Genomic DNA, 25,723 nt, shown 5'->3' on the forward strand with positions numbered 1-25,723 from the left:
ATGTGTTTACATGTATTTCTTTTTACTTTTTTGTCTTCAATCTTACACGATCCACCAAAGAATAAAGAGGGTGAGGATTATTTGTGATTTATTTGTCATTTTCCAATGTTTTGGTGTGTTCTCCGTGTGGATGAGTTGTGTTTATTTTGATGTCTTACAGTGAAGAATGGTTCTCATAAAAATCCAGAAGAGTCTTCAGAGGACGGGTAAGGCTCCCTCCTCAGTCTCCACATACAGTATGCATCAGTGAATGTGTGTTTGCATCGATGCTGAGATCTGTATACCAACATCCGCCTCCCCTTACAGCCAGGCCCAGCCTGGAGTGATAGGCTGGCTGTCCAACGGGTTTGTCAGCGCGCTGCCGCAGCCTCCTGGCTCCCCTCGACTCAGCAGGGCCAACTCTGACGCCAGGGTGAGTCTGCAGATGACCACGTGGATTCAAAGTGTGTTTCAAATTAGAGTTTTAGGGGCTTTTTTTTTTTTTTTCCTTCCCAAACCCATCAGGATTTCTTTAAGTGTCGGATCTCTGCCAGTATCCTGAGCACAGTTCAGTAACACTTTTAAGAGAAAGTTCCTTATAATACCGTCTCCACACGTCAGTCGTCTGGTAAAAATGAGTGAAAGCACTGATGACACATTAGAAATGTTTTTTGCACTTACAAGTTATGTGAGTGAAGTTGCATCAAGACAGTATTATTACTGGGTTGTGGTGTGTTATTTGTCTGTAAAGGGAGCCCACATGAGCATTTGTTTTGATCTAGAGTAATGCCAAGTTCAGTTATTAATGTTTGTGGAAAACTGTGACAGAAACAAAGAGATTTACAGTTCATTCTGTCCATTCTTCTCTCTTTCTTCTATGCAGCCGCCAGAAGAGGATGGAGAAAGGTATCATTAAAACCGGTGACTGTCTAACTAAAGGTTGTTTTTTTTGCTCTGTGGAAAGTAAATGCAGCTGTCGCTCTGCCAGGTCTGGCGTGATCGGTTGGGTCGCTCAGGGTCTGACCAAAGTGCTGCCTCAGCCTGAAGGCAAATACAAAGAGGTTATCGAGATCCAAAACGCCGCCAATGCCGCCGCCGCCCCCAAAGAGGAACATACAGAGGTGAGATTGTTTTTCAGGAAAGAGATAAATCAAGTAAAAGACTCTTATAGCAGTCTATAACCTCATGTTTTGTTTTTCTTCTCCTCCACAATGACCACATGAGAATATGTGTTTGACATGTGTGACACTTGACTGAGGCAATTTAAGACTGTAAGACTAATCATGTGTAAGGATTAAGCTTGTAAAGGAATTTACCGGGGGGCTTATCTTAGTTAAAGGCCTCCGTTACCTTCAGTACATCACAAGCCAGGCTCCACCTGAGGAAACCACCTCACCTGGAGGCTTTGATCCTGCAGCACAAACACTCAGGCCTTCCAGTTTCAGATCATGTGATCAAAATCTTTCTTTTCCCGCCCTTACAGGTGTATGAAGTGGCAACAATGCCAGGTATGGTTTTCATCTATTACCTTCTGTCATTATCTGGCCTGAGAAGAGTGATTGTTAATAATTGTAGAAATGACTGGATGGTTTCTCGCAGGGGCGTCAATTGGGTATGGCAAGGTATGGCAGCCGCCACACCTTTGCTTCAAGGGTTAAATGTAAATGTTTGTTTTTTTAAATACATTTATGGAATAACTACAAATGCAAATAAGAACAACATGATCGATTTCACTAGTTATTATACACTGCAAAAATTCAAAATCTTAACAAGAATATTTGTCTTATTTCTAGTTAAAATGTCTAATTTTTAGTCTCTTTTTAAAAAAATCTCATAACATTTAAGACAAGACTCAAAAACAACAATTTTCACCTGTTTCAAGTAGATTTTCACTTAAAATAAGTAGAACAATCTGCCAATGGAACAAGATTGTTTTTCTTGTAATAAGAAGATAAATCTTGTTCCACTGGCAGATTTTTCTACTTATTTCAAGTGAAAATTTACTTGAAACAGGTGAAAATGGTCAAATAACAAGTTATTTTTCTGGTAATGACTCTTGTTTTAAGTGTAATGAGATTTTTTGACTAAAAATGAGACATTTTAACTAGAAATAAGACAAATATTCCTGGTAAGATTTTGAGTTTTTGCAGTGAGTGAGATTGCATTTGAAAAAGTTCCAATTTTCTTGACCACACAGATAAGCTACATAGCAGACTTCTGTGATGAGTATTTGCTGGACGTGTTGATTGATACTCTAGTTAAGTTCTGTGACTCGTAACCTTGCCATACCTTAGCTTCCACTGAATGGACGCCACTGGTTTCTCGACTCTCATACCTAGCTTGTCGGTCTATTCATTCAGATTTCGATCCTCTCCCACACATCCCGGTGGTGGAGATGGTGTCAGAGGTCGAAGCATCGGAAGTAGAGAGCTTGAACTCTCAGTTTCCTCCCAAGTGAGTTTGAGCTGCGTTCACAGCACACAGAGATTGTTTCATGGAAGTAAACTTTCGAAAAGCAAGCCAGCTCAGATCTATTTCTCTCTCCACTGCAGTGTGGTCGACTGGATAAAGCATATGATCCCTCAACCTGTGCCCCCCGGTGGATCCACCGAGCACCCACCCAAAACTTCCCGCTCTCTCGACAAAAGTATGCCACGTCTTTACATCACAGTTGCACCAGAAAAAACCTGCATGTTTTGTGTAGTCTGAATGCATTTCTCTCCTCTGCAGTTCTGTCTCCTCCACCCGAATCTCTCAGTGGAATCTCACTGGACACTGACAGCAAGAGTTCTGGGTAGGTCTGGATGGAGGGGGGCTCACTCTTTGAACAAAACTTGATGACACAAGAATTATAAGGAAAAACAAAGATCTTCAGCTCTTTATTGATTTACTCTTCTCCTTCATCACTTTAGTGCCATAGATTATCCACAGCTAGGTATTAAACATAGGCATGGAGTACATTTTCCATACCTCCTAGATTTGCTTCCTAAAGTCACTCTCACACACAGAATTATGATGAGTGGAATCTGTTTCTCTGTGTTTCCCAAAGCAATTGCAATTTTATTTCAACATTTATTGAGGTTATTCTATTATAGTATGTTAAATTCACATATTTAAAATATATTTTAGTATGCATGTGGGATGACGCTGCAGACGGCGGGCAAGCATGTACAGTGTCTTTAAAATGGAGCCAAAAAAATTATTTTATTTATTTACATCTCTGAAAAAATCTCCTCCATCCCAGTCACGTATCCCCACTTCTGTCCAATATCACATTTTAGCACACAATGACCTTGATTACTTAAGGAAAATTAATTTCAGTTAACCCCTGAGGTTGGCAGTGATATCAGGACAGAAGTGGTTTCTGGCCAGGAAAGTCAGAAAACCTTTTTCGTCATCAATCTGTTTAAGCACACTAAAAATGTCTGTTTACTTCAAACGAAAACGTTGAGTGAAACAAGTGAAGTACTTTTTCACTGAGGTGTGTTCAGATCATTGTTTTGCTTCCCCACAGTGTGGTTGACTGGTTTGTGTCGGGACTGGGTTTGAAGATGCCACAGCTTGTTATTGCACCGAAGGATGAAGTGGAGGTGAAAACTGTCTTTTACCATCTTTTTAATGTTGCTTTGTTTATCATTTTTCTACACATGGTAGCTTACACATTTGTCTTTGTTTTTGTTGTTGTTGTTTTTTTTTTGCTTTAGGGTCCAACTGAAGTCCTACAAAAAGGTGAGTTGTATGATTTGGTTTATTTTTCATGTATTATTATTATTGTCGTACTCTTCTATAGATGTAAAATACCTTTATATTGCCACACTTCACAGTTCACATGAATGGATCAGTACTGAATAATATTTTCTTAAAAATAAAGTAACAGGGGAAATTTGCCCACATACATTTTAATTAAAGCAGCTGCTGTGGAGTCGTGTTAAATATGTAAAATATTCTGTAAATGCTTTCTATTGAAGTACCATCTTGTTTTTTCCCCCCATAGTCTTTGAAGAGGTGTTTTGGTCGGACGGTCGGAGCCTAACTCAGTCCCTCTTCTCCTTCTGTTTCAGGGGGGAAGGCGCTGCGAGCCCCTTAAACAGCAGGAGGAGACGACTGGGCGCGCTCTGATTGCCACAGATACACAGCTAGATACAGTTAGACCTTTGGCTGGGATAATAATGCTTTACACCGTGCAGTTCAGGGCAGACATTATAGGCAGCTGTAAATACTTTTTTAAGCTCACCTTACTGTACTAAGTGCAGTCTCTTATGAATGTATTATAACTTAATAATAACGCTACTACAATGCAAATATTCTTTCTAGCACGATTAGCTGTGTTTTTGCTTGCAGTCTCATTTTCTGTTTGACAGAAATGTTTAGTTCATTGCCATTTATTTCGCATTGCTGTAGATTTTATGCACAAAAGATTGGATATATGATAATTTCTGATACTTTATTGTGCTTTAAGCTATGCTGAGATACACTCGATTTCCATGTTGCCAGAAAAAGAAGAGCAGGGAGTTAATAAAAAAAGATGCACTGCTTACAAGTTCAAACATAAACAATTAAAAGTACATAATAAATTGGTCTGTTTCAGCATAAATGCTGAAATACTAATTAAATGGCAGCTATGTCCCTTCACTATTGATTTACAAGTGATCAAAATATAAGCTACTGTTGTATCTGTGTTTATAATTGATTTTCTGTAGATAAAAGAGTTATTAAAGCTTGATCTGTAAGTTCTGCTCCTTAAAACCACTCTATGTATCAATGCCACTTCTGACCACATGGGGGCAGTATATCTAATGAAAGGTCATGTTCCGGCCCTGGCCTTGCTTTGGATGCATTCTCCTCGCCAAACATCCCGGCAGAGCAATAAATATAACGGTTGAACTCAGCTTTGTTGAGTTTTCTCCTCCTTTGTCCTCCAATATAATCTAAATGATCCGCTTTCACTTTTGATCTGGCTCTGTGTACGAGATCATTGTTAAAGGTCTTGCTGTGTTGATGCCACTTGACTGGCTGAACAATTTTTGAAGCGTGAAAAATTGAAAATCCCCAATTTTTTGATGGAAGCAACACAGCTAAGTCAAGTCACCCATAATTCATTTTCGCACAATGGACCCCATTCAAAGTGTATGGAGACGGACGCAGACAACATACGCCAGGTGAATCCAGCGTAAATGACATGAAGTGTGCCTACAGTGGGGCAAAGTGCTATTACCCGATGTACTCGATGATGTACCGGCCCATCCCCACTCACTCGCACAGTATTTATTGTCTGAGGCATATGCGCATGCCTCCATGTGGTCAGCAGTGGTATTGCTATGTGGTGTGACTGTGAGACAGTCTAGTGCAGCCTGGGTCCAGATTCTGACATTGCTTTTTTCATTGGTTATTTACTACTACTACAAGCCTTTATTTGACGGTCAGATAATGTGAAGACAGGCAGGAAATAGCCGGAAAGGTCAAGGGAGTGACAATTATCACAAGGTCCCACGTGGAACGCAACATAACAGCTTATCTATTTCATCGTACCTTAGTTCAAACTTTTTTTTTGAGTATTACGCTGCAGTCCAAAAATGCATAAATGTAAGAACAGTAGATGCAATGAAAGGCCGATTTTGATCCATTTGAACTGTGAACTGTGGCCTGCAGGTGTGCTGTGCTTTTGTATGCTTCTGTACTTTTGTTCCAGAGGGGTTGACTAGCTTTGAGAAAACCCTACTTGCTTGCAGAGAAAAAAAAGAAGCTTTTGTCATGCAGAGAATCTAGTAAACACACTGTAAAGTATCCTGCCAAAATAAAAGTACTATGTGTAAAGGGATTCCTGTTGTGTTCTGTTGTGGCCTATACATGAAACATGCAGTTGTAAGGCATTTGCTCTATAAACATTTTTAATTTTATAATCTCAGCTGAATTTAAAAACATTCAGCTGATTAATATTTGCGCAACAATGGAGGATGTGAATACGGGTGATCCACACCCTCCTGATGCAAGTACAGCGCTCTTATCCCATGATGCTCTTATCTGTATGAAATAAACGATCAGAAGGTGTAAAAAGTAGTTGTAAATAGTGTACACAGATATTTGTTGTAGCTGTGCAGACTTATGAAAGTCTTGTTACTCTATTATGTGTGTATAAGATCATTTTTTTAAATAATTTATTTGTTACACTTACTATAAAAATAGATAACTATTTTTTGCATACAATACATTTAATATACTTGGCTAATAATTATGAACTATGAGTATGTGTAGTTATTAGTCTACATGTAGTGTACCCGAGACCTGTCCAGGGTCGACCTCTGCCTTTCCCAAAGAGAGCTGGAACAGGCTCCAGCAGGAATAAAGAATAGAAAATGGATGGATGGATGGATAGAAAGATGAATAACTGCACACTTACTGCATGTCTTCTGATGAGAGACAAAACTTACTTTTGTTTTGTTCTTGTTAACACACAGATTTGAGGTTGAGAAGCTTTTTTTTTAACTGAAAGGATATCAACGCCGTTATAAATAAAATTGCTAATAAATACAGTTAATACTGCCAGCCAGGACAATTATTTATTTTCAGCTCTTAAAATTCCATGTTTAACAATGTTTCTCCAGTGATGAAGATGAAACATTGCTCACATCAGTTACACAGTCATTGTAAAACCCCCTAGTTTATGCACATCTTTCATATTTAACTTACTTCTTTCACACATACCGATCCTTGCTGCCCTCTCATAGCTTCATCCAAACTGCAACTGGACATGGTGCTGGAGGATGTGGAGTCAGACAACGAGGTCCAACAGAAATGTGAAGCTCGCACCAAAACTGCAGCGCTGACCAAATCCAAAAGTCCTTCGAAAGTCACAGCAAAGCAGCAGCAGCAGCAGCAGCAGCAAGAAAAACAGCCGGCACAGCCCAGTCCACCGCAGCCTCAGAAGTGTAATGAGGCCACCCTCGAAGTACCACCCGAGAGTGAAATGAAACTACCTCAGGAAGATGCTGAGACGCAGACGGGCCGCTGGACACCGTTTATTGAAAGCATCAAGAGGGAGGCTGAGGATGTGGCCTTGGCTACCATGGAGGAGCGGTAAGGAAGATGGAGAACACTTGAGTGCAGACTTGTAGATGTGACTGCATCGAATATTCATCTCTGAATGGACATTGTTTAGGAACACTTATTCAATTTGAAACTAGATGATTTCTAGTGACAAATGCAGGAACCCTCAACATATATTACATAAATACTGGTAAACAGTACAGCAATAAAGTAATAATAAATGATTCAAAATAAAAGTTTCCTTTAACAAATACAGTCACACATAGATTAAAATCTACCAAGGAGAACTAATCCTGGCTGTAGCATTTCCATCCAGCGTTAAAGAAGACAGTTACATTGAAGGACATGTACCGTACAGTCATATCAGCGGGTCCCGTCCCTCTTCAGTCTGATTCAGGAGCGTATAGAGATGACCCGCCTGGCAGAAGAGGTGGCCAGACAGACAGCTGAGATGGCTGTGAGGCAGATGGCCAGTGAGGGAACATCCATCAAGCTTTCACTGGGAAGTCAGGAGCTGCTGGACGAACCCGAGGGAGAGTAAGACCACAACGTTTCTGTGTTTGGGCATTTATAGGATTTGGCAGTGAAGATATATTAACGCTGATTGTTCCCTGTGCTTAGATTGCCAGTGCCAGAAGAAGATGAAGAAGAGGAAAACTGCAATGTGGAGCCAAACGATGACACAGAGTAAGAATCTAAATGGGAGCATTTAAGTTCTCAAACAATTTTCTCATTGTCCCTTTGTGCTGTGCCTGAAAATATTCATTAGAGCTTATGTTGCATTTTTGCAATCATTTTAAATTGGAATTTAAAAACTACCCCAATATTTTAAAATAGTAATTATGGGAAAGATGGTCACTTGACGCTGTTGTCTCGTAGTTAGAAGGGTCCTGGCTTGAATCCCAGTAGGGCTCTTTCTGTGTGGAGTTCATGAAAAATGAATAGTAGAAAAAAAAGGTTACAGTGCAGTGGCAGAATAAAGAACATTTAGAGTTTAACTAGAGTTACAACTGAGTACTAAAATTAACATTGTTTAGAGTTAAATTCAGAATAGTTAATTAATTAATTCCGTGAAAGGCAGCTGTAAACAAGTTAGTTTTTAATCTTGATTTAAAGGAACTGAGGGTTTCAGCTTCCTACAGATTTCTGGAAGTCTGTTCCAGATCTGTGGAGCATAAAAGATGAATGTTGCTTCTCCGTGTCTGGTTCTGATTCAGGTGAAACAGAGCATACCTGAACCAGAACACGTGAGAGGTCTGGATGGTTGATATGCCAAAACGTCTCTGATGTATTTTGGTCCTAAACTATTCAGTGATTTATAAGCTAACAGAAGTATTTTAAAGTCTATTCTCTGAGGTACAGGGAGCTGGTTTTAAGATCTCAGAACTGGAGTGATGTGGTCCACTTTCTTAGTTCTGGTGAGGACCCAGGCAGCAGCGTTCTGGATTAGCTGTATGATTGACTTGTGAGTGACTTGTTGACTTGTGACTTGTTTGTTGCTACAAAACAGAATGGTGCAATGTTCAGAACAAAGTTATTCTACATGTAAAAATTAGTATTTGGTTACCTCCATAAGAACCATGCAAAGATTTAACTCTTTTAAGATGACTCTTTGTATCAAGTACAAATTATTTGAATTGCGTTAGTGTATAATAGACCCTAATTATAGAATACAATATTATGAAGGAGGAGATGGTTAAGAAATGTAACCATTCACGGCAGAAATGAAACTAATAAGAATGTAAACTTAAGTTCACAGAATCGTGCCAATCATGCTTGCGATCTTCATTTGTCCCCCTGGGGCTTTTAAATCCCGTGCTGCCTCAGCAGCATCATAACACGGCGTCATGGCAACCATCCTCCCCCCGCCTCCGCTCAGCGGTTACCAAGGTAACGGAGCGCACCTGTTGTTGCTGCTCACGTAGCAAAGAAGATGCCGGACTGGAGCGTGATAAAATATACTTTCAGGGGGATAATTTCCTCATATTTCTGAACCACAAAATCTGGTGAACGAGACCCACGAAGGAATATGCGCTCCTGCTTTTTTAATTTATTTTTTTGTCAGTGCTTGAGGATATTTTCTGTCGGGAATATTAAAGATAAACCCCGTTATTGACGGACGAAGTAAGTATTGACTGATAAAGTCGTGTATTACAGAGTATACATTATGAAACAACGAATTTCACTTTTAAGTAGCTTGAACTACTGAGGTGTGAAATGATAACTAGTTATGTGTATGTAGGCTGAAATCTCCTGTAGCTAACAGATGGTAGTAAATGCATCCTGACGGCAGAGATATCTCCACAATATCAAGTGAAACGGGTTTTAAATGGACGCAACCTTTCCTTTTGTGTTTCGTTTTGTAGCCTAAAGGCCAACAGCCACAACAGAGCACCAAACTGCTCAAAATGTTTGTTCATTTCCATCAAATTTTAAAGAAAACATTTTCTTTTAAAATTTGTAACAAAACCTGCAGTTCAGTAAATGTGTTGACAAAAACTGTATACATTAGCCTACCATGTCTACTTTACATGACTACTGTAGCTTAGATACAGCCACAGGTTATTTAAAAAATAGTTATTTAATTTATTAAACATTTCTTAATTATATAAATAGCCTACTATATGATAAACCGGATTCGGTTGAAGTTGGGAAATTGCGTAAAATGTAAATAAAAACAAAATACAACGATTTGAAAATCCTTCTCAACCTATATTCAATTGAATACACTACAAAGACAACATATTTAATGTTCAAACTGATAAACTTAATTGTTTTTTGCCAAATGATAATTAACTTAGAATTTCATGGCTGCAACATGTCCAGTAGAAGTTGGAAAAGGTGGCAAAGAATACTGAGAAAGCTGAGAAAAGCTCATCAAACACCTATTTGGAACATCCCACATGTGATCAGGCTAATTGGGAACAGGTGGGAACCATGATTGGGTATAAAAGGAGCCTCCCCAAACATGCTCAGTCATTCACAAGCAAGGATGGGGCGAGGGTCACCACTTAGTCCACAACTGCGTGAGAAAATAGTTGAACAGTTTAAGAACAACATTTCTCAAAGCAAAATTGTAAGGAATTTAGGGATTTCAACATCTACGGCCCATAATATCATCAAAAGGTTCAGAGAATCTGGTGAAATCACTGCACGTAAGCGCCACGGCCGGAAACCAAGACTGAATGACCGTGACCTTCGATCCCTCAGACGGCACTGCCTTAAAAACCATGAGTGTGTAAAGGATATCACCAAATGGGCTCAGGAAATCTTCAGAAAACCACTGTCAGTAAATACAGTTCGTCACTACATCAGTAAGTGCGGGTTAAAACTCTACCATGCAAAGCAAAAGCCGTTTATGAACAACATCCAGAAACGCAGCTGGGTTATCTGGGCCCGAGCTCATGTAAAATGGACTGATGCACAATGGAAAAGTGTTTTGTGGCCTGATGAGTCCACTTTTCAAATTGTTTTTGGAAACACTGGACGTCGTGTCCTCCGGACCAAAGAGGAAGCGGACCATCCGGACTGTTATCAACGCAAAGTTCACAAGCAGCATCTGTGATGGTTTGGGGGTGCATTAGTTCCCATGGCATTGGTGACTTACATTTCTGTGAAGGCAACATAAAAGCTGACGCCACTGCTTATTTCAGCAAGACAATGCCAAGCCACATTCTGCACGTGTTACAACAGTGTGGCTTCGAAGTAAAAGAGTCCAGGTTCTCCCCTGGCCCGCTTGCAGTCCAGACCTGTCTCCCATTGAAAATGTGTGGCGCATTATGAAGCGTAAAATACGACAGAGAAGACCCCGGACTGTTGAACAACTGAAGCGGCTTCCACATGAGAAGCTAAGAGAATTAGTCTCCTCTCTTCCAAAACGTTTGAGTGTTATTAAAAGGAAAGGTGATGTAACGAAGTGGTAAACATGCCCTTTCCCAACTTCTACTGCACGTGTTGCAGCCATGAAATTCTAAGTTAATTATTTGAAAAATAAAATAAAGTTTATGAGTTTGAGCATTAAATATGTTGTCTTTGTAGTGTATTCAATTGAATATGGGTTGAAAAGGATTGTCAAATCATTGTATTTTATTTTTATTTACATTTTACACAATTTCCCAACTTCAACCGAATCCGGTTTATCTCATATTGTATTATGGTGGTAATCTTTTTTGATCACTGGTTAATAATGATTGAATAAGTAACTAATTCAAAAGAGATTATAAAATAAAAAAGTTTGTATTTTCCTTTTATAAATCATATGGTCATCTTTTAACTGCTGTTTTTCTGCCAGGTTGTTTGCATTGTGTCACCTTCAAATGCTTGTACTGTCCTGTCCTGCAGAAACGAAGAGAGTCTTCCTCAGGACGAGCAAAAAGTGGAGACTGAGGAACCTACCGACAAGGAACCAGGTAGAAAGCAATTTTTGAAGCACAATCCAGACTTCTGAACTGTTTCCATCTTGAATCTCTTCTGTAGTTTACATACCTTACATTTTTGGATCTTGAGTATTTTAACATTTTTTGTAAATCTCATGAAATCCAGAGCCAACGGAGGACGCAGAACCAAAGGAGAGCTCATCCTTTCCACCAACAGAACCAGCAGAGGAACCAGCACCAAAAGAGATCTCACCGTCTCCACCAACAGAACCAGCAGAGGAACCAGCACCAAAAGAGATCTCACCGTCTCCATCTGCAGAATCGGCAGAGGAACCAGAGCCAAAGGAGATCACATCGTCTTCAGCTGCGAGTTCTCAACAAGAAAAGACCTCTGAGCCAGAATCTGCATCAGAAGAAGAACCAGAGACCAAGACCCAGGAAGATGGTTCAGATCCTCAGCCTGTAACCCAGCAGCCCCAGAAAGCAGAAAACAATCAAGTTGCCCATACTGAGAAGGCAAGTGAAAAAGTGATGATATATTACAGAAATAATCATCACTCACTTATTCTACACTTTATTGCCTGTTTTGGTGAAAAAATAGTTTATTGTTTTAAACTTTTGAAGGCTTTCCAGGTCTCACATGTTATCTTATGTCAGTAACAGGCTTTAATCAAAACGGTTAGAAGATGCAGAAATTCTCAGAATTCTCATTCTGCCCTTCTTAGTGAAACAACTGAAATATAGTACTTTAGTCGCAGAACAATGAAGATGGCGATGGTGGAAGGTTGTGTAGACTGATTTGAAATGCTTTTTAAAAGAATGTTAATTGTTGCCAACACTTTTATCACCATATGTGCTTTTGTTTTTAAAGGAGGCGGAAGCTACTGGTGAAGGCTGCGGTGGTATGTAAAATCTTTTCCTGTTATTTTGGGGGGGGTTCTGCAGTGTGACTGTGGCTAGGACTCATATTTCACAGTTATGAACAGCAGTTTGATTACTGTTGCTGTTTTTGAAACCACATACAGCATTGTGGGTATTTCCTGGTTTTGACAAAATATAGTTCACAGTATGCAGCATGTGAGCAATTGCACAATTTAGGGTATGCAAAAAAAATATCTGGATGGTCTGCCACTCTGGTATCTTGAACATTGCATCCTAAAAAGCAATTGGTTACTAAAGACAAAGTTGGTCAATAGCGGTCACATGGCTGGCTGACAGTGGTTAGTATGTACCAAATGCCATATAATTGTGCAGTCTATACTGTATACTGCATTACATGTGCAGTACACTGTATGTGGTTTTAAATAATGTTCTGTTCGTATCTGGTTGTGTTGAACTCACCAGCTGATAAACCTACTTTTATTCAAATGCATGTCAGCATCCACAGACACATCATTGTATTTAATTTCAATGTCAGCATCACTGTTCATGTTACATGCTCACTGCTGGGATGATCATTGTCTAACCCAGGGGTCGGCAACCCGCGCCTCCAGAGCCGCATGCGGCTCTTTAGCGCTGCCCTAGTGGCTCCTGGAGCTTTTTCAAAAATGTTTGACCTTTTTTTCTTATTTTTTCCTTTTTTTCCTTCTTTTTTCTTCTTTTTTTCTTCTTTTTTTCTTCCTTTTTCCTTTCCTTTTTAATCTCGACATTTCGACTTTTTTCTTGACATTTCGACTTTTTTCTCTAAATTTTTACTTTCTTCTCGACATTTCGACTTTTTTCTCGACATTTCGACTTTTTTCTCAAAATTGTACTTCAACATTAATCTCGACATTTCGACTTTTTTCTGGACATTTCGAATGTTTTCTCGAAGTGCATAACGAAAAAAAAAAATCTTTCCCCAGTTCCAACTAATATAGAAACATGCAGCATGTGTTGCCTTCATTCTAAGGCTTATACAAGACTTTTCATTTTTTGCGGCTCCAGACATATTTGTTTTTTGTGTTTTTGGTCCAATATGGCTCTTTCAACATTTTGGGTTGCCGACCCCTGGTCTAACCCGACTACATACTGTTATTCTGACTAATGACATTGCTGTTTGACTGTCAGTAGACTATGATCTCCCTCCTTACCTGACTTTATCTGCTTATCCACCTCTTTCCTCTCTAGCGCCAGCCAGCTGTGATGCATTTAAGAGCTGCCTGATGCGCTTTCCTGCCACCTCAGAGTGCTTCGGCAACATCAACGCATTCTGCAAAGAGAACGGCATCACTCCTCCCAAAATACCTCCCATGCCTAACCTGCCCACCCAGCTCTCTGACGTTACCAAGTACATGCCCTCATTGCCCCCTGAATTGCGCCAAGAGTTCTCCCAGATCAGACTCACTCAGGTCCCTCGGAATATCGCCCAGACTCTGACGGAGCTTTTGCCCAAAGATTCAGAGGGTGCAGTGGGCCCGGGACTGTCCACTATTTCTCAGAGCCTCTCAAATATCCCCGGACAGCTGTCTCGACTACCCAGCCAATCGCAACAGTATTTCTTGAACATCCGGAACCGCCTCAACAGCCTTATGCCACAAGATGCCTAAGAAACAACAACAACAGCAAAAACAAGACAAGAATCAGCAGGATGTAGAACTCAACCAGTTTGTGCGACCCTCATCTCTCCCTCCCCCTCATCATCCTCATCTGCGGTCTCGCTCCCCATCTCCCTCCTCCCCCAGTGGTAGCACCCTCGAGTTGCCCAACGTGCCAACCTATCCACGCCTGCCACCCATCGTCAGCCCGCCATCAAAGCAGCTCAGCTCCCTGCCTCGCCAGCTGTCCGGTCTCTCCGGTCTCTCAAACCCAGCGTTCTTCATCGAAGATGAATCCGATATTTCACCAATAAAACCTGCAGGTGAATCCATGTTAGTAAAGAGTAGTGTCCTCCATTTAGACATTCCTTGAACTACCTGAACTCGGTCATGGCCAAGCTCTGAATTTCAACTGGGACTCCATTTTATTAAATAGAAAACATTTAAAGGGGACATATTATGGCATTTAATGTATATTTTAAAAAGCCCTTGAATGTCTTAAAAACAATCTAAAGCTTGTTTTTTCTACATAAATCAGAAATTCAGCCCGTGGGCCATGTCTCTAGTTTTACCGCTTCTAATCCCTGTGCTTGATAATGAGGCTCTGCACTGATTGGCTGTCTGAATGACGTGTAGCAGGGGAGGGGACAAAGCGTCGCTCCGGGGAGAAGAGCCAGCTGCGTAGCAAAGCGTGTCCCATGCGAGGGAGCTTCAGCGACAAAATAAATTCCATTGCTTTATTTTTTTTGGATTGGACTGTCTTAACTAGCCGCGAGTTAAACGGTTTCAGTGTGGACAGAGAGCGTCCGATGTCCCGCAGCTTGACGTGATAGTCGGAGGCTCTCATTCAGTTACACGGTTTAAACGGATCTTAAAGCCTGATTTACGGTCTGCGTTAAATCGACGCGTACCGTACGCCGTAGGCTCTGCGTTGGTGTAACGCGGAAACATAAATCAGCCTTTAGTCACCTCGTCTTCACAGAGGAAGATTTAATTTAATTCTAAACAGTTACACCACAGTTCTTTACTCCAATTCCTCATCATTTCATTTATGTTACAAGAGAAATGAATCATGTTAACTGTAAAGAAATCACAACACTGAATTTTCACAAATGGCAACTTCATTGTTAAAAAAATAAGAGAGAGAGCTGGTTGTGGGCGTGGTTTCAGCAGTGGAGGCCGACCTATGGAAATGAGCGCCTATCGTTACGTAACAATAGGCGCTGATTCTGAACGGCTTGTAGAAAGTCACATGACACTGGAAGATTCAGCAGGGTGGGGGGTACAGACCTTGCAGAAATTCATGGGATTTCATCTTTCCTGTGTTGGCAGGGTGAGGGGAGACCACTTTATATATGCTAAAACAAGAAAAAACGTGTTTTTCATAATAGGTCCCCTTTAAATTCAGAAAAGAAGGTTAATTTCCGATGTCTTGTGGAGAATAGGCATGAAGAAGCCAGTAGCTGTTTTGTCTGGAGTGTGTAGTTTTTCATGTCTATGTGTTCTATCATTTCTACGAATGGGCTAAGTAGATGAAGCCATCATTTTGCTCAGGTTTTGGAGATAGGCGAGCAAGAAGATGTGCAAACGTTAAGATCTGGATAGAATTCACAGAGAAATGATCCTAGAGTGCTAACAAACCACTCCTAGGTCTTACGGTCGACCGAACTGAGATCATCTGCAGAAATGGCCTCAGTATTGTTTTTGCTAGAGGGATCTGAGTTAATTTTTATGTGTATGAAAAACACTGTGGTGGTTCAGAGTTCGTTAGGACAGATAAAAGGACCTAAGTGTGGGAACACCCTAAATATCTTTAGTAATTCAATTAAATGCAGTTTAAAAATGTTACTATTTAACTTGCTGATTCTTTTCGTCGGAGAAGAATATTTAGGTTTTTAAATACCTAAAAATGTTACTGTTGTTTCAGCCACAGTAGGGACAAAGGCTTACAAAAACAATCACAGTATGTGAATAATAAATAAATTGGCTTATCAATATCATTGCTGCACCCTAAGGCAAGTAGGTAGTTACAGTCTTGCACTTTTATTTCATCATGTGTAGCTACTACTACTACTACTATCATTTAGCAGGCGCTTTTATTCAGAGCGACTTACATCTCAGAGAACAACACAAGCAAGTGTAGTCTTGAAGCATCCAAGACAGTCTAAGCTTTCTTATGTCAGATAAAACCCTGGCTGTTTAAGATGCTCTTTTTTGATCTTACCATAATTGTAAAATGTGAGATAAATAGTTTTATCCAGCTATTCAGTCAACTACCTTGCTCCTTATTTTCAGAGACGGTGTGTTTTCTGAAATACTCTGTTTTGATCTACAATTGAGCATGCTAAAACTGCAGCTCACTTACTGCTGACAGTCTATAGTAATGAACAAGATGCACGTGTGCCAGTGTCTCACCAGCCAGATTAGTGAGATTGAAACGCTTGGCAGATGAGTAAGCTCGTCCCTATCTTTCAGGGTACTTTTATACATGACCTAGTTCACAGATGGATTGTCTTGCATTAGCCTGGTGTAGGCCCTGCTGAATCTGCTCGTCCTGCTTCTGCTTTTGATCAGTTCTGCCCCTTGCCGTGCTTCCAATGTCTTATTTGTACCTTTGCACGTGGACTTTCCTCAGTTGTAACTAATACACCGTATTTGTGTTCATTAGCAGGCGATGGGGATGGAGGGGAGGAAAACAGTGAAATTCCTTCCACCCAGGACCCCAAAGTAACAACCCTCACTGTCCCTGTGACTCCATCAGGAGGTCGTCAGAGGTGAGCGACAGCTGCTTTGATAACAAATCACATAAAATTAAGCATTTATTACATTATTACAGCTAAAAAAGTTGAAGAGGGCCCACATCCTGTTTGGGGAATTTTGTATAGTGTCTGTACTATTTCTAATGGATTAAACAACATAATCAATACCTAGAGACGCCCAAGAATTAAGCAATAAATGAAAGGTACCCATTTTTCAGGATTTTGACCTTTTTAAATAGAAATTAAGAAATCTGAGTTTCTAGTTCATGTGGATATGCATTGAAACATGTCTGGTCTTCCTCTCTCTCTCCCTCCTCATGCTTTGCATTAACAGTAAAGGAGACAAAGAGTAAGGAAACTGCATGCATGGTTTGAATTGTGCTCCAATCCTGGGGCCCCTTGTGATTTTGATTCTCCTTCAAGACCAATCTTGTTCAGTGGTACCATAGATATATCTCTGCATAGCATGTATGCATTCACAGCATCTGGGAAAGTAGATCACAGACAAGGGAAAGTAGAATCAACTTTGCAATTGCAGCGTTTTAATCCAAGAGACCCTAAAATCAAACAGAGACGGATGACAGAAGGAATTCTCTGAAGTAAATTCATTCCTAAGAAATTGAGTGAGATGACTGTGTCTTTCATGTCTCATTGATCCATTATGACTGTGTACTTTTGGATTCAAAAGCTTCACACCTTTGTTTGAAAATCACTCCACTGCCCTCTGCTGTTCATCTTCTTGCTATGCACTCTTTAAAGAGTTGGGCTATGTTTTTGTGTCCTGCCGAAACCAAAACTAAAAAGAATAATTAAACAAATAAAATTTGAGTCTTAAATTTTTATTCTAAATTCACAAGTTATCTTCTTTTTTTTTCTTTTTTTTTTTTAAGCACAGCTGCCAAATATGGATGTTTATGCAGAACATAACCTGTTTAGTCTATGAACCATTGTGGAACCTGAAGTGTTTGGAAAGTCATTGAGTGTTTCATGTTTTGTGTTCCTCTATGTTGTGTTGTTGTCTTGTGGTGTGTGATGGTTCTGTCCACTTTTGCACAGCTTTGAGCTTCTGCCAAATGTACGGTTGTTCTTACAACGTAGCAAAAGTCAATAAACAAAACTGCATCTCAGCCTTGGACTTGCATGGTCACTGTGTCCCCTGCTTGTCGGAGTGTTGTGGCTGATTTATCTTTCTTATACTATTTCTTGGAATAACGTCATTTTTTCCCCTTCTGGTGCAAACACAAACCCTGCTTGACCACTCACAACAGTAGTGGGAGGAATCACAGGACTATCTGGACAAAGACGTAAGAAATCCAGTCCACGGTGTCCATCTTTTTCTTCACCCTGTCAATTCAGCGCCCACGTTTTATCACCAGTCATGAATCCATTTATTTTCCCATTTGAATTATCACCATCACTGAGGGTTTTGGTTACATAAATAAGGCTGTGTTGTCATAAAGGCGGGCCAATGATGTCGCTTTGTCTACTTTAACAGCAAGCTGGTACAGTCTCAAAGTGAGGATGACGATGATGAAGTCAGCATCCCCGCCAGAGCCTGGCCCAGCCAGTCCAGCCTGCACAGTGGAGATGACGCGTGAGCTGTACTCAACACACATAAGTAACACACCTTCAATTAAGTCCATTGATACATCAATTCATTTTACTACCCATTTTATTTCCAAGTCTCAAAGAGCGTCCGTCGTCTTCAGCCAGTCAGACCAGCGCAATGGTCAACGAGCGACTTCAAGAACTGGTCAGGATGTTCAAGCAGAGAACGGAGAAGGCCAAGGAGAAACTGGTGGACCTGGACAGCTCAGACGAAGACAGCGTCATCACCTGTAAGGGAGAATCTCCCTGTGTTTTAACTTCTGTCTCTTCACACGCACTGAGCATATGTTTACAACAAGTGTGGGGGATAACAACGAAACACGTAGGGAGATGTCACAGTGCATTTTATTTTCAGGTTGAAAGAGTTTCCTTCGTTAAACCCATTCAAACTCTGGACAGATCTATACACAGAAAAATCCTAATGAGTTACCCGAACCGTCCTGTGGTGAGTAGAAGAAGTGGACCACCATCCTCTCCTCCTTCACCCCTAAAGATGTACCAGCAGTGTCCCTCTTGCTTCCCCCAGTAAAGGCTTGACGTCCCCAGAAGCAGCTTCATTCAGCTCCTTTAAAGAGCACATACTGTGTTCATTTACAACTTCCTGCTTTCAGTTGGTGGATTACTAGACTAGGCCTCTTTGCTCCAATGTTCAAATAACAGTGTTTTCCCTAATACTATTTGATTTCAAATAGCAGCTCCTCTTGTTGTCATCTGTAAAAGGGGTTTCAATTTGAATCTTTTTAAGCCCAGCTTTGACTGGCCAGCCTTTTAGTGAGCAATGATGGATTGAAAAATAGCTGCAGTCAAAACAATCCACAAGACAAATGCATGATGATGTAGATGTAGACGGGTGAGGGTGGAGCTCCCAGACAAGTGTTTCAGCTTATTCTGGAGTGGGTTTTTACAAAAGACACTATATTTTTGTGTTGATTCAGGGCTTTGGGATTTAGTAGACAGTTTATCTGCATAAAAAAGCTTTAAAATATCTGTCAGAAAAGAAAAAAAAACAAACAAAAACAAATTAGTTTCTTTCTCATGTGACTTCAAAACGAGATGTTTTTGGAATGAAACAAGATCAGTAAGATTTGGTCTGATATCTCACGGGTCATTTAAAGTAAAGATGGACAGCCACATTAGGCAGAAAACATTAGGGAGCAATTAAAAGTCTGTATTCATGAACTGTAATATTTCTGCTTTTCACAATCACAAAGTAAGTTAAATATTAAATACATTTGTTTTATAAAGTTACTCCAAAGAATCACAGTGAGACTGACATCAGAGGCCAACTATGAATATAAAGCTCTATAATTTTATCAGGTGCTCTTTACTTCTTTCAAATAGTTTTTTTCATGAAGTTAAAATTTTCTGTTGAAGCAAAAAAAATGTAGGCAGTATTTACTCCTCTCCTCCTTTTTTTATTAAAAAAAAGTAAACTAAAGCTCTGTTTGCCATGTTCTGACCGCTTGTTTCCTCCTGTCTCATCTCTGCTCAGCTCCAACTCAGCCTGCTCCGGGATCTCTGCCCCGGGACGGGGAACCGGCTGATAAGCAGCCAGGCCCTTCAGGAGTGGAGACCGTTTCAGAGGAGGCGGTGTCCGACCGCTGCTGCAAGGTGAAAACTCCTCGATGGATACGAGCCTGTGCGCACTTCCGCTTCCCTGCCAGCATCGACCCTTTCACCAGTGAGAACCCAGCTGGATACTCCTACTGTCACATTCACTTCTGCTCTGCACAGAGGAATCAAACTACTCACAAACACCCAAACTCCATTCTGGTTTTCTTCCAAATGGTTCAAATTGTTCAAATTATACTTTTATTCAACATAAAAAACATTTATTTGGGTGTTAAGCAATGTAGAATAAAATAGACCAAATATTTAAGTTACTACTACTGTAGTTACCTTGTTAGGACTTGGTGGGCCAGTAACTGAATGGTGTCAGACTGGGAACTATGGCAACACATTATCAGTATATTTACATATTTCAAATGCAGCAGCATTTGCTTAAAACATCAGAATAGAGGTGGTTTTTTATCTGCCTTTTTCCCCATCAGTCACCTTTGTTGATGTATGATGTCAACTGACTCTTTCGTTTTATAGGCTTTAAGCAGAAGACGTAGTGAGAAGAAAGTTCTCTTTTGAAAAACATCCCAGTTATCAGGAGCAGCAGCAACATAGTTAGAGTACAATCACACATCCAAACAACTGCAAAATACTTTAATTATCAACCTAAAATGCTAAACTCATACTGAATGGTTCAGTATGAGTTCTAGGATAAGATAAGATAAGATAGTCCTTTATTGATCCCCAGAGGGGAAATTCTAGCAGGAATACATCCTGCATCCTGCAACTATAAGCACTCATATTAATGAGGTAATGCCGATGTTTGAGCCTGTGGGGACCCAAACATGCATTGTGCAGGGTGTATTTGTGTCAGGTTACTAAGATAAGAGGACGATTCTTGCATTTAATTGAGATTCCTTCTCACAGCTCTCACATATCACCAGTGTTTTTAATTTAGTTTTTTTTTTTATTTAAAACCTGTTACTGCTTTTGTGATTTCTTATTTTCCCTGTATGACTTTGGGTGTAGGAAGGCACCAATTATTTTCTATTTTACCTTCATCCTTTCTTCTGTCTCTCACCAGACCTGATGTATGTGCTGTGGATGTTTTGGGTGTCTCTGGCCTGGAACTGGAACGTGTGGCTCATCCCCGTGCGCTGGGCCTTTCCTTACCAAACTCCAGGCAACATTCACTACTGGCTGTTGGTCGACTACGTGTGCGACCTCATTTACATCCTTGACATCAGTGTTTTCCAGCCGCGCCTGCAGTTTGTGCGTGAAGGGGACATAGTGGTGAGTGGAGTCGTACTGTATCTTAGCACCATTTCAGAGAGAGAAAGTCCTCAAAAAGAAACATCCACCTCTGAAATAACCGGACACGGTGCTTTATAGTGCTCGTCTCCAAAAAAAACTCCCAAAAATGACTTCTATGAACATAGAAATGAATCTACCAGGATCATAATTCATATCTGTGGTTGTTTTGTTTTAATTACAGTGTGACAAAACAGAGATGAGAAAGAATTATATGAAAACAGTCCGATTTAAGGTAAATTATAAGACAAGACGATTGTACTTTGGCCTCTGATTTTGGAGTAAAACACAGAGGTGACGTCATATCTTCTTGTTTTTCAGTTTGATGTGATCAGCCTTGTTCCTCTTGAGCTCTTTTATTTCAAAGTCGGCATCAACCCGCTGCTTCGTTTACCCAGGCTGCTGAAGGTGAGAGCCAAACATCTTTCCCCCAAAATCCACTCACATTCTTGCAACCAAAACAATAAATAACCATCTGTAATAAATTTAGTGACCTTCACATAACAATTTCAGACGAACTCTTTCCACATCTACATTTTTTTTTTATCCAAACTTCCGCAGATCAACTCCTTCTTTGAATTCAACGACCGTCTGGAGGCCATTTTGACCAAAGCCTTCATTTACAGGTAGGTTGCGTCTCGTCTTGGCTTCTGTCCTGCTACTGCGTGGTCTTCTATTTCTTTAGACATACCTTATATATGAGAACAGCAGACGCAGGGACAGTGAGGACTGACCGATAACACTCTGGACTGTCCATACTTCCCCTCCTCTTCATAAAACATCACAACTCTGAAGAGTTCAGGCAATGATTCAGGTGAAAAAGCACCTCGTTCATGTTGTATAAAGGTGTTGTTTGTCTTCAAGGGTGATTCGAACCACCACTTATCTCCTCTACTGTCTCCACTGCAACGCCTGCCTCTACCACTGGACCTCGGCCTACATAGGGATAGGATCAACCCAGTGGGTGTACAACGGCATCGGGAACGGGTGAGTGGAGTCCAGACACTGTTGTCACTTTCAACGATGAGGCCAGATGTTTAATTTTGACAGTAATATAACAAAAGCCATATTTTATTTTGTTTTATTTTACAAAATGAAGAAAAGGCAAACGTGTCAATTCAGGTTCCTCTAACAGCACTTTTCTTTCTCCTCTTTCAGTTACATCCGCTGTTACTACTTTGCAGTGAAAACTCTGATCACGATCGGAGGCCTGCCAGACCCCACCTCCCTGTCCGAGACAGTCTTTCAACTCATCAACTATTTTGTGGGAGTCTTTGCCTTCTCTATTATGATTGGACAGGTAAAAGTCTCCCTCCAACATGAGTAGTGAAGCATTAACAGCTTCATTCTTCTGTATTCGTATATTCAACACGGAAACGGTGTTAAAAAAACTAAATCTGCTGTTAAATAAATGGATGGAGTCAATAAATACACACATGTTGCTCATTTGTCTGTCAGATGCGTGATGTGGTTGGTGCAGCAACCGCAGGTCAGACCTACTACCGCACCTGCATGGATCACACCATTAAATATATGGCGTCTTATCGCATCCCAAAGGATGTCCAGAACCGCGTCAAAACCTGGTACAACTACACCTGGCAATCACAGGGCATGCTGGGTAAGGAGGACACTATGTTTTCACATGGATTTAATACATCTGGGCTCTCGATCACACTTGCTTTTTTTCCGTCTGCTATCCAGATGAGCAGGAGCTTCTCACTCAGCTGCCAGATAAAATGCGTCTGGACATAGCTGTAGATGTCAACTACTCCATCGTGAGCAAAGTCCCTCTTTTTCAGGTAAAGATCACGTGGATGACAATACTTTCTGCAAATCTTTTAATACTGACTCTGTCTGTTTATCATCTAAAGTTGAGAAGGACACTAAAACAAAAACACACAGTGTTAGAAATGTTTTTATTTGTCTCTCATCTTGACAGGGTTGTGACCGACAGATGATCTTTGACATGCTAAAGAGTTTACGTTCTGTCGTCTACCTGCCAGGGGATTATGTCTGCAAAAAGGTACATGTGTCCCAAATATTATGTGTAGGAGAAAGTTGTTTGCTCCTTTTTTAAGTACTATTGAACCTTTTTTTTTGTTTGCACTCTTAACCAGTCTCTGGTTTTTGTCCTTTTCAGGGTGAAGTAGGTCGGGAGATGTACATCATCAAAGCGGGGGAGGTTCAGGTGGTTGGAGGGCCTGATGGGAGGACGGTGTTTGCCACTCTTAGAGCAGGTTCGGTGTTTGGAGAGATAAGGTAGAGACACCTTCCCTTAGCCCATGTAGGCGAGATGTGCCCAAGTCTAACCTTATGTGCCTGATCATAATCTTGTTTGATTTGCAGTTTACTTGCAGTCGGTGGGGTTAACAGGCGCACAGCCAACGTGATCGCTCATGGTTTCGCTAATCTGTTCATTCTGGACAAAAAAGATCTAAATGAGATCCTGATCCATTATCCTGAGTCCAAGAAGCTGCTGCGCAAGAAAGCCAGGTTTGACTTGAATGAGTTATTACTAATCATCTTTGTCCAGAAACAATAGCAACACTTAATAAAGTGACAGTGAAGATAAGCAGCAGCTATATGAGCATGTATTTATTCACTGTCTCCACCACAGGAAGATGCTGAACAAGGGAAAGAAACCTGAACCCAAAGAAGAAGTAAAGGAACAGCCTCCAGTGCCAGCAGCATCTCACAGGTCAGAGACTCCCAAACTGCTCAGAGCAGCACTAGAGATGACCGAGAGATGCTCTGGACTTAAAGGAGCTATGGGTAAAGTCAAAGAGAAGACCAACAAGTCCAGTATTTCACTGCAGGTAAACAAAGCCCAAGCAAGCCAAAAGGGAAACGTTGTTTTTTCATATAAACATTAGATTAACTCCTCTCTTCTCTCCTCTTCCAGCCAACCATCTCTTCCTCTCTACCTCCACCATCTCCCACGGCCAGTGTTGGACTTGACAGAGACAGAGACAGAGATTCGCCGTCGTCCACCTCTGCCAGTTCCACAGCACTTCGCTCTGCATCCCGTTGCAGAAACACTGTAGTGCCTCCGTCTGCGATACAGCTCCACTGTGACACGACTGAAAAAGATGATGCCAGTGAGGATGATGAATGAGAGTGTAACGAAGACAGAGAAGACTTTGTGATCATTTTCTAGAGTGATAAGAGTAGGATTGTTTGAGGAGCCACAAGGGGAACAAAGACGAGTCATGAGGGTGGAAATGGACATAAAACTGAAACATTCTGTCTCTGTTTGAACCTGAGAAAGTAAAGACAAGCAGGGGGACGATCCCTCAAAGAACAAGGAGATTTGAATGAATAAATGACACTAAAATGAGAGTAAAACATCCGAGGGGCAGATCATGTAAATGGTGATGCATAAAGCAAATGTTGTCATAATTAACTCAGATCAGCCATTCTTACAAAAATGAGCTTCTGTTGTTTTGCAACATACAAAATAAGAAACTGTTTTTGTTGTTGTTGTTTGTTAAATGTTTACAGATTATTTTATAATCCTAAATGAATAACTTGCCTTATTTTTCTTTTTTTGACTTTAACTGCTGGTTTGAAAAACAGCTGAGACTTTGTAAAGTTACCTTCACTTATATTTATAATGTACATATTATATGTTAGCAGCTTAGTGTAAGACAACCACAAATGTTTTATATTGATATTCCTTTGGCTGTTGTTTGCAGCTAATAGCAAGCTGGACACCATTCACGCAAAATACTGCACTGTACAATACTATTCAGTCAAATGTAACTCATTCATTGACATTGCTTTACATTTGTACTACTGTTGATTTCATCTTCCTGCTCTCTGCTCTCCATATACATGTACATTTATCAGGCAAATTTAGATCAAATTGATTTCATTTGTATGTACATATTGTAGAAATATGTGCATTTTTATTTAAATAAATACATTTTATCATCTATTTAATGATGAGTATGGTTTGGGTTATTTTGAGGTTTCGGAAAAAGAAGCACGACTGACTAACTGAGATGCAGGTGTGCCACCTACTTGTTCTCCTTTAAGACGCAAACCGGTTGCTCTTTTACACAGCTAACCGCAGTCAAGTGTTGATCTCTTCCCCCGTGAAGAAATCAGGCCACTGTTTTTTTCCACTTAGGTCATGGCAAATGAGCAAATCTAGATATATAGGATGAGTTATGCCAGGACAGGTCAAACCTGGGCCAAATGGTCCATATGCTGAACATGATTATCTGCTGCTGAGCCTTAGAGGTGAGGTGATAGCTTTTCAGTGTACAGTTTTTTACTGTTTATGCACAAAAAAACCCAACAATTCTTAATTTTGAGTCGAGTTACACAGACATGAACTCCTATTTTTCCTGTTTAGCTGAGCTGGCAGGACACATCAGTCATGTGTCGGACTTTAAACGCGGGCTCAGGGAACAGATAGAGGTATTACATCCACGCCTAAAGTTGGACAGTGAGTTCAGCTGATTGTCTGGGCCTTTAACGAGGAGATTGAGTAAGTAACTAAGAAAGTATGATATCTATGGTTATAAACATGCACATCACCAGCATTAGAAAATACATTTATTTT

At 40.5% G+C, this 25,723-nt stretch overlaps 1 protein-coding gene across 1 annotated transcript; it reads left to right on the plus strand.

Moving 5' to 3' along the window:
* Positions 1-25,264, plus strand: LOC133444869 (cyclic nucleotide-gated cation channel beta-3-like). Its single transcript, XM_061722767.1, has 36 exons — positions 1-4; positions 161-206; positions 307-412; positions 863-885; positions 968-1,100; positions 1,463-1,487; positions 2,340-2,433; positions 2,532-2,626; positions 2,710-2,773; positions 3,494-3,569; positions 3,684-3,708; positions 6,705-7,053; positions 7,411-7,560; positions 7,645-7,710; positions 11,365-11,432; positions 11,566-11,915; positions 12,271-12,301; positions 16,584-16,689; positions 17,009-17,023; positions 17,943-17,978; positions 18,170-18,268; positions 18,358-18,512; positions 19,775-19,963; positions 20,927-21,135; positions 21,338-21,388; positions 21,475-21,561; positions 21,715-21,779; positions 22,018-22,140; positions 22,312-22,453; positions 22,612-22,771; positions 22,855-22,952; positions 23,093-23,176; positions 23,294-23,412; positions 23,500-23,646; positions 23,771-23,969; positions 24,056-25,264. Exons 1-36 carry the CDS (start codon positions 1-3, stop codon positions 24,266-24,268), a joined length of 4,002 nt encoding a protein of 1,333 aa, XP_061578751.1. The 3' UTR covers positions 24,269-25,264.
* Positions 25,265-25,723: the final 459 nt, after the last annotated feature.

This window comes from Cololabis saira, chromosome 5 (assembly GCF_033807715.1).
Source record: "Cololabis saira isolate AMF1-May2022 chromosome 5, fColSai1.1, whole genome shotgun sequence".
In the NCBI taxonomy this organism is placed as follows: domain Eukaryota; kingdom Metazoa; phylum Chordata; class Actinopteri; order Beloniformes; family Belonidae; genus Cololabis; species Cololabis saira.